The sequence below is a fragment of the Theobroma cacao genome, chromosome 9, assembly GCF_000208745.1.
Source record: "Theobroma cacao cultivar B97-61/B2 chromosome 9, Criollo_cocoa_genome_V2, whole genome shotgun sequence".
Lineage (NCBI taxonomy): Eukaryota > Viridiplantae > Streptophyta > Magnoliopsida > Malvales > Malvaceae > Theobroma > Theobroma cacao.
This window is the reverse complement of record NC_030858.1, coordinates 7907830-7917422: the sequence shown is the minus strand read 5'-3', so window position 1 is coordinate 7917422 and position 9593 is coordinate 7907830. Positions and strand designations below refer to the sequence as shown.

At 31.1% G+C, this 9593-nt stretch overlaps 1 protein-coding gene across 1 annotated transcript; it reads left to right on the top strand.

Moving 5' to 3' along the window:
• On the top strand, window positions 4186-9058 carry LOC18588886 (probable flavin-containing monooxygenase 1). Its single transcript, XM_007013584.2, has 5 exons — window positions 4186-4732; window positions 4806-5043; window positions 5160-5335; window positions 5433-5791; window positions 8355-9058. The coding sequence occupies exons 1-5, from the start codon at window positions 4295-4297 to the stop codon at window positions 8722-8724; spliced, it is 1581 nt and encodes a 526-aa protein (XP_007013646.2). The 5' UTR covers window positions 4186-4294; the 3' UTR covers window positions 8725-9058.

Below are 9593 nucleotides of genomic sequence, written 5' to 3'. Positions count from 1 at the left end.
AATAATTTTTTTTTATCAAATCCTATGAATCAAGTAATGGTCATTGGTCCAAACATCACACAAGCTTACAAGGTATGATTTTGAAATGTAAAGCCAGTCAAAGGTTTATTTTCCCGTAATTAAAACCTTGTAGATATATGCTTATGTATAATATAAAAAAACATATTTAAAATCCTTGATTGCAATTACAAACAGCCTAGAGCTTTCTACCAACTCATGCTTTTTATAATTTCGTCAACTATCAAATATAACATATATAATATATTTATAAGGATATAGTTTTTAAAATTTAACACCTACTCACCTCACAATATCGGGACGCTACTTCGCTCTTGGTTCGTGCGTGTATCTAGCTATTCTTTCTTTCTTTTTCGTTTCTTTCTTTCTCTTTCCTGCTTTTTTTTCTTTCTCTTCCTCTCCTTTCTCCCTTTACTGTCGGCCTTCCTCCTAGCCAACATTTCTCTTTTAGTTTTCTTTCTTCCTTTCTCCCCTTGTTGTCGATCTTCCTTCCAGTCGGGGTTTCTCTCTTTTTTTTCTTCTTTTTCTTTCTTCCTTTCTCCCCTTTCTCCTCTGGCACCGCCGCTCTCCTTCTCTCTTTCTTCTTCCTTTTCGTCCTTTTTTTTTCTCTCCTTAGTCCGGCCGAATTCTTTTTTTTTTCTTCCCTTTCTTCTTTCTCTTTTTTTTTTCCTCGGCTTTGGCAAACTTTTCTTCTCTCAAGCAGGTCCCTAACTCTCCAAACCACTCTCTTCCTTTCTGAAATGGTCGGCTGATGCAAGCCAAATAAAGGCAAATGATTTTTTTTTCTATCTTATGGGCTGCATTGTTAGGGACAGCCGGACATTTCTTGTCCCGTCACTCATTTTTTTTATTTATTTAATTTCTCTTTCATTATTTGCATTGACCACCCCCCCTCCCCCCATTCTTATTCTCCTTCTTTTCTTTGTTCCATGTGGCCGGCCCCCATCTTTCTTAATTCATCACTTAAAATATATTTTTAACTCATGTATTTTCCACATGACCGGCTACCCACTCCATTTTGTTCCAAATTTATTATTTTTTTTCCAATTAGCTTTTACTTTTCTTCATTCCCATCCACCACTTCCCAATTCTTTTATTTCCTTATGATTTTATTATTTGTTTATTTTTTTCTCTCCAAATAATGCAATTTACATATAAATCCTCAACTTTATTTTATTTGCTGCATAACCTTCTAATTTTCGTATTTTAAAATTTGATTCTTCTGACACGTTTAAAAATTTTAATTTCCTTCTATCTTTCTTTTTTTACACATGTATAATCGAAATATTGAAGTTACACTTCAACGCGGTATCACCATAATATTTAAATATTTACTTACCTGCACTAGCTCGATTTGATTAAAACACGCGAGTCTCATTTGCGTCATTTCTCTCCAAAATTCATTCGTACTTCTTCTCTCCCATTTGAATTAGCCATATACTTCTTCTTCATAACTAATTCTAATCTCTAATAAAATATTAATATTTTATTATTATTTTATTAAATAAAATATTCCTCTGATCCCAAAACATCTTATTATGTCCCAATTCACTTTCAAATCATCTTTTAGCTAGCTAATTCGTCCGCGACAAAGATATTATTATTTTTGTGCGTGCAAAATTTTTTACTCTAGAGCAATCCTTTGCTCCTTTTATCTCTCTTTAGCACATAATTTCCTACCAATTAGCCCTTCGTCTTACTGGAATGGTTACATTGATTATTATACGATGGTACGAGGTGTTACAATATTTATATAACATGTAAATCAAAAAAATTAAGAAAAAAAAACTTATAATAGTCTTATAGAAAAATTGTGTTAGACAATGTTTCTTGGATTTAAATTCATTAATTATTGACTATGTACTGAAAAGGTTAATAATGTTTTTCTTAATATAAACAACTACATTATCTGTAAAAACTCATTATCTATTTTATTCCGAAGTCTTGTCTTTTTCAATATAAAGAACAAAAAAATTAATGCAATCAACATCCAATATTTTTTATTTTATTTCTATTTAAACTTAAAATACTAAATATAAAATTATAATGTATAAAATATAAATAGTTAAATATGAGATACAAGTTTAATATTTTCTCTTATATAATTAGGATTATTTAAATATTAAATATTCAAGATAATTTCCTTTCAACCAAATATAAAACATAAAGCATATAAAAAAAGATATATTCAAGATAATTTTTTCTTATATAATTAAGATTAATAAAAAATAATATATTAATAAAATTTTAAGCAACAACCAATGTTGCAACGCTACAACTTATATTTAATAATTACATAATAATTTTTTAATTTTTAAAATCTAAAATTATTAAAAATAAAATCTATAGAACAGAAAAAAAAATATGGCAAGTAGAAGATAAAACCTACATAACAAAAAAAAAATAATATGGTTGATAGTTTACAGAAATTTAAAAAAAAAATCTATAAAAACTTAAAACATGTGGGCAAATAGAATAAAATTAAAATAATAATAATAATAAAAAAAAAAAGAAGATGAAAAAACCTTTATCTCTTCATAGATTCACAATTAAAGGACAAAAGATAAAAGAAAGAGAGGGAAAAGGGAGTGGAGAAATTTAAAAAATTAGGAAAAAACTTAGGGGTAAAGTTGAAAAAAACTTGTGAAGTCATTTTATTATTATTTTATTTGAATTAATCATTAAAATTTTAAAAATTTGAGAGATGGGACGCTCCGCCCTTGGTGATGTGGAAAGAAAAAAGAAAAAGACATTTACAAAAAGGACGCAGTACGATCAATAATCTCATAGTTTGACTGAGAATTTAATCATTTCCAAAGATTTCAAATCAAATTTCGTTTTCAATTGAGATCAGGGGCAACTGAGGAAAAAGAAATCATATGTAGCCTAACAATTTTTATAATGTACAAAAGTTAGTCGATCGGTCAAACTTCTAATTATAATAATGAACTATCTTACGTTTACGTTAGGGGAATCATAATTTATTTTCTTATTCTAAATGGATGGATTCAATTTGACCTTTTTTATCAACATAGACTACGAATTCTTATTACGACATGAATAAAAAAAAAAAAGTAGTACGATCATATAATTTTATAGTTTGAATGAAAATTTAATCATTTTTAAAGATTTAAAATCAAGTTTGGTTTTCAATAGAGATGACGGTAAAGAGAGAACCTAACTATTGAATGTATAATATAGGTCATTTAATCGATATGTTACTACTTTAATCTATATTATTATTATAATCAGGATAGATACATTTTTGGTTCTCAACTTTTTATGTGTTTTTAACTTTGAGTCCTAAACTTTTAAAATTTGCTGTTGCAATCCTAGACGTTTTATCTAATTGTGATAACCTTAGTCCTCATGTCAATAAACAAACAGATTTAGTAACCAAAAGCTTATTGCGTGGAAACAATGGTGCATAATTGCCATATACAAGGTTGCCACCTTAGCATGGTGTTGGTCTACGTGCCACGAGGAAAAAGCTGTATTTTCTTTTGAAAGTAATAAAATTAAATTGAACTAAAATTAACTTAACCCAAATAATTTAAAATTGAAAGACCCCTTCAATAAATTAACACTCCAATCTAACACAATGACCAAGTCTTCACCTCTACCTGCAACCAAATATGGACTGCTGGTTTGTGAGCAGCTGTCCATATTGGTTGAAAGGAAGAATTTATGAGTGAGAGGAAGATCACAAAGCCTAAGGTAGAAGAATTGGGGCGCTGGGTTTGTTGAATTTGGAGAGGAAAGGAATATAGTTGTGATATTGTTGGATTTGATTTTGAATTTTATTAAAAAATCTTGATTTGGGTTTAGTTAATTTTTCTATTTCAATTGTAGCGTACATTATATAATTTTTATTATTAATTTCAAAAGAAAATAGCCTTTTCTTTTCAGTGCCACATAAGACCAGAAGCCTCCTAAGGTGGTAGCCATGTAGATATTTCCGTTATCAAATTTGTTTATTTATTAACATTTAAAATTAACATATCCCAAATGTTTAGGATTGAAATAATAAATTTTGAACGTTTAAGGCTGAAAGTTAAAAATACACAAACATATAGGACTAGAAGTGTAATTATCACAAATTAGAACGAAAATTGAGTGGTTGGCGCAGCAAGTAAAAAAGAAAAGGAAAAGAACAGGTAAATAATGCTTGAAACGTACTTCAGGTTTCGCCATTTTGTATTGATGATACAAGGCATATAGACTAGAACTACGGACAACAGAGTTTCAGCTGCTTCTTTGAAGTATATTAATCACCATGGAAAAAAGAGTGGCGATTGTTGGAGCTGGAGTAAGTGGCCTTCTTGCCTGCAAGTATGCCCTGGAGAAGGGTTTCCAAGTTAATGTGTTTGAAGCTGAGAACACCATTGGAGGAGTTTGGGCTCATACTATAGATTCTACAAAACTCCAAAACATTAAAGAAGCTTACCAGTTTTCTGACTTTCCATGGCCTTCGTCGGTGAAAGAAATTTATCCCAGTCGCTCTCAGGTGATGGAGTATAGTGAATCTTATGCACGGAATTTTGGCATCTCGTCTTACATCAAGTTCAATTCCAAGGTCTTAAGCATAGATTATGTTGGAGAGCCTTATGAACAGATTGAATCGTGGCATCTCTGGGGAGGAACCGGAAAGCCCTTTGGCTCCAAAGGAAAATGGCACCTCAAAGTGCAAGATGTCAAGAGCTGCAACATTGAGGTACGAAATCATATATCAGAAACTGGATTTGTTCTTGCTAATTGGGTTCTGAACTGATTATACCAATGGCCAGGTTTACCAAGCTGAGTTTGTTATTCTTTGTATCGGGCAATTCAGTGGCCTCCCAAATATCCCAGATATGCCTCCAAATCAAGGCGTTCAAGTGTTCAATGGCAAGGTGTTGCATTTCATGGACTACGCTGCTATGAACAGCTCAAGTGCTGAAGAATTAGTGAAAAATAAGAGAGTTGCTATTATTGGTTCAGGTAAATCTGCAATGGATTTAGCCGCACATTGTGCAAATATAAATGGTAAGTCTAACTTAAAACAACATCACCGCTATATATGCAAGTACTGAAGTTTCCGGGAAAACCTGGCCTGCCTGGTCCTCATTCATAGAGAAATCTGTCTTTCTGTTCTTTTCTAGGAGCAAGGTACCCTTGCACGATGATTCAAAGGACTGCTCGTTGGGTTCTTCCTAATGACAATATTAGTGGAATTGCTCTGGGTCTTCTATACTGCAATCGTATCTCAGAGTTTTCAATTCATAAGCCTGGTGAAAAATTTCTGCTAGAATTATTGGCAACCTTGCTCTCACCATTGGTACAACTTTCACCTTGTTATTTGAATTTGAAAACTAACATATTCCAGAATTTATATTTGTGAATTACCAAGTCGATCTATATACATATATTTTCAGAGATGGGGTATCTCCAAGCTTGTTGAGTGCTATCTTAGATGGAAACTCCCGCTAAAGAAATATGGAATGGTCCCCAAATACAGCTTTCTTCAGAATGGTTTTTCATGTCAGATAGCAGCGCTACCAGAAAATTTCTTTAACAAATTGGAAGACGGAAGCATCGTTATTAAAAATTCACCAGTCTTTGGCTTTTGCAGGGAAGGTTTGTTCCTCGACAACAAGGCTAGGCCCCTCGAAACAGATATTGTTATTTTTGCTACTGGATTCAAGGGTGATCAAAAGCTTAAGAATATTTTTGCATCTCCAATTTTCCAACAATATATAATGGGGTCACCAACTTCTATACTTCCTCTCTACAGGTATTTGGTTCTTACCTAATTTTTTTTATTAAAAGAAAAAGGTTCTCATTATCCACACTAGACTATGGCCCGTGCGTTGCTCATGAACCTCTTTTTACTTGTTTTTTCCTTTTTCTTTTTATCTCTTTTTTTTTAATATTTTTTTATTCTCTGCTATGGCCTCCACGGAGTTAGAGGAGGAAGCCCAAAATGGGCTTTCTTTTACTTGTGTATTAGGATTGAACCCTGCGTTGCGTTGGGGTTAAATATAAAACTATTTACTTGATTAAAAAAAATTGAGTTAGGCTTGTTAGCACTCAAAGTAAAATTATGTATAGACAATAAAAAAAAAGTCAGACATGAAAAAAGACCTTAAACGAAAAACTTGTTCTATCCTAAGAAGTACTAAACATTGAAATGAAGAATAAAAATCAAGATAGAACCAAAAAAAAATAGAGATATGGTAGGAACCAAAAGGCTAAACACGGCACCCATCTCAAACCACACATGTCGATAGGGCGTAGAAAATCCAAAGGCCAAAATGAAATCCCAAAAAGCAAACATAACACTGAATCCCAAAAACCGAAACTCTCTGAACGAAATCTATGATAAAATATTAAAAATTCATGATTCCCTGTTATTTCCCAAGTCGACCCAAGAGCAAGCCTAAAGTATAGAGAAGACCCGAGGGGAAGCTGACAATGAGAAAAGCTGAAAAGATGAAAATGATCAAGTAAATATAAGCCGACTCGAGAAGTAAAAGAACAGGGGATGAAAATGGATAGAGAAATACCAACAAGGTCAAATGAATTACTAATGTGGGCAATTTGGGTTTTATTTGAGAACCCATGACAGAGATTTCAAAACCCTCCCTTCAAGTTTGACAAGTTCAAAACTCCTTCCTAGAATCGTAACTTCTCTAGCTATGGAGAAAAGAGATATGAATTTGACTGATGGGAAAACATGAGTTGATTAGTTCTTTTGTAAAGCTGGACTTACTAATAGGTTTAGAGATTGATTGGGAAACGTGGGTTGACTGCTTCTTTTGTAAAGTTAGACTTACTAATGGGTTTAGAGATTGAAAACGTGAGCATTGCCTAGATTGAAACATGGGTAAATGAGGAAGCCCCTTTGGGGCTTCCTTTTACTTATATTATAGACTAGAGTGGTGCCTCGCTTTGCGAGAGTGTTGAATATTTTATTAAAATAATTTAAAATTATATAATATTATAAATAATAATAATAATAATTAAAGAGAAATAATTTTAATTTTAAAAATATTATAAATAATAGTTATAATGATAATTTAAAGATAATTACTTTTAAAAAAATTTAAATATTTTCTCATCTCTTATTAAGCAAATTTTTTTTGAAAACATTTGATTTTTTATATTTTAATATATGTTAATGTTGATACAATCATATTTTGTTAATTACATGATTCTAATAGTGAAATCAAATTCATATTGAGAAAATATAATAATTTAGAAGTAATTATTGATAAGCTACATAATTCATACAATAAAATTATTAAAATAAAATGAATATTTTTTTAAAATCAAAATAAAATGAATATTAATTATACTTATTAATTTTTTTTAGTTTTAATGATGAAATTTTCTAAATGATCTTCAATTTTAATTAATACTTTTTTTCTCATGCCTTTATAATTATTTAAAATTAATCCATCTTATGATTTCTATCACGTCTCATTAAAAATTAAAAATTTATTTCACATCAAATTTGGATGAAATCCACAAATATCTAAAAAATAATTATTTTATAAAAAAATATATTTCTTAGTATATGAAAGCACTATTAACTTAAATTCTTTGTGAACCAAAACATCATCACTCAATGAAAAAAAAAAACCTCTTCTGAAGTTACAGAAAAAAATTTCTTGTTAACAATCCAAAATGCAACCGGCTCACAAAAATCATCGCAAAAAATTTTTTAAATCAATCATTTTAAATTAATTTCATGTCAATAAAAAAAAGCCCCAAACGGGCCCAAGTGTGGAATCTCCTTTGCGGCTTCCTCTTAAGCATGTAATAGAGATAATAGGTAGATATCTACAGGGCACCACGCCGTGTCAGTAAATCATTAGGCAGGTAGATTGCATTTCTCAACTTTGTCCAAAATTCGTAAAGTTGCATTGTTTGCACTCTTTCCCAAGACTCCTCTGGTGCAACTTGGACACTCCATAAATGTCCAGCTGCCACGTCTGCTTGTACCATTCTTTCTTTCCAACTGCCATTTTACATAAAGATTAAGTATTAAAAAGAAACAGTGACAAGGCACACAGATTCTCCGGGCCAATTAGGGTCCATAAACAACAGTGTTAATCAAAATAATTTCCATCATTGTATATGCAGAACTATGTGTATCTTCCACATTTGTACTAAGAGGAAAATCCACCTAAGAGTGGGTGGAGATGTAGATAATTGTGCGATTGTTCTTACATAATTATTAAACTTACAATTTGTACCATCTCAAAAGAATTTAAATCTTACAATATATAAATCCATGTCTTCTTTTCAGCACAACTAATTTTAATATAATATCTTCTTCTGCACTGATGCAGGCAAATAATTCCACCTCGAATTCCACAATTGGCCATAATAGGATATGCAGAGAGTCTATCAAATTTGGCTACCTCTGAAATAAGATGTCAATGGCTAGCACATTTCCTTGGTGAAAACATGGACTTGCCTTCTGTAAGAGAGATGGAAAAGGATGTAAAAATTTGGGACAAGTACATTAAACAAAATGCTAACAAGTATTTCAGGAGGTCTTGTATTGCTGGAGTCCAGATATGGTACAATGACCAATTATGCAAGGACATGGGATGTAAGTCAAGAAGAAAGAAAGGAATGTTTGCAGAGTTGTTTGAACCATATGGGGCAGCGGATTATGCATGTCTTACAGCTGAGATACCAGTACGGATTCATTGATGATGTGCTGAAGTGGAGAAACAAGCAAATAAAGAGATTGACGAAAAATAAAGAAATTAGAAGGGGTAAAAGTATTCAAGTTAACTAAGTTGAACAAGTCAAAGCTGTCATAAGACTTTCTAAGCTTAAATTTGGTATTTCATTTTTAGATCTTTTAATTTAAATTTCCTAGCCTTGAGCTGCTAGATTTGATAAGTTTTTTACTTTGATTTGCTTCTGCTACATTGGATAAGCTTCGCTACTTGATGCATTATTAGACACTTTCTGAAGTTGGAGTTGTTGCTCCAATGACTTGGCCTACTGCTACATTAATTTAGTTTGATCTGTTGCTGTATTGGTCTATTGCTACGTAATTAGTTTAGCTTAGTCTGTTGCTGCATCGGACGAAAGAGGCTCAATTTCCTTTACATACCGTCGCAAAATAGTGAAGGCATCTGCTACTTCAATCTTGGATCTCATAGACAAATATCTTTGCCAAGAGAGAGGTTTAGTTAAACCATTAGTTATTGATCATGAGTAGGAATGTAAGATACTTTTATAGCATGTTTAATTGAGGGAATGGCTTTTCAAAAATTTTCTACCTATGTTTGATATTTGGAGGAAGAAATGGTTATTCCTCAAAATCATCCTAAACCTTGAAATAGCTAATACCATGAAATTAGTTATTTCATACCCATGGAAATAGAATTCAAAACATTTTAAAATAAAATGTCCTTACTTTCTTTGAAAAATTACAAACTTAAACTTATAAAATTAATTTTTACATTAAAAAATTAAAAATATTAATATTTTAATATTTTAACTATAACAATATTTAAATTATAAATGAAATATTAATATTTTAAAAATATTAATTTCTAAATTTTATA

What these genes read in the sequence shown, in the direction of transcription:
- LOC18588886 (XM_007013584.2), top strand. Translation starts at nt 4,295, where the DNA reads ATGGAAAAAAGAGTGGCGATTGTTGGAGCTGGAGTAAGTGGCCTTCTT. An exon ending in CAACCTTGCTCTCACCATTG is followed by an intron (nt 5,336 to 5,432) that starts GTACAACTTTCA and finishes ATATATTTTCAG; the next exon opens with AGATGGGGTATCTCCAAGCT. An exon ending in TCTATACTTCCTCTCTACAG is followed by an intron (nt 5,792 to 8,354) that starts GTATTTGGTTCT and finishes GCACTGATGCAG; the next exon opens with GCAAATAATTCCACCTCGAA.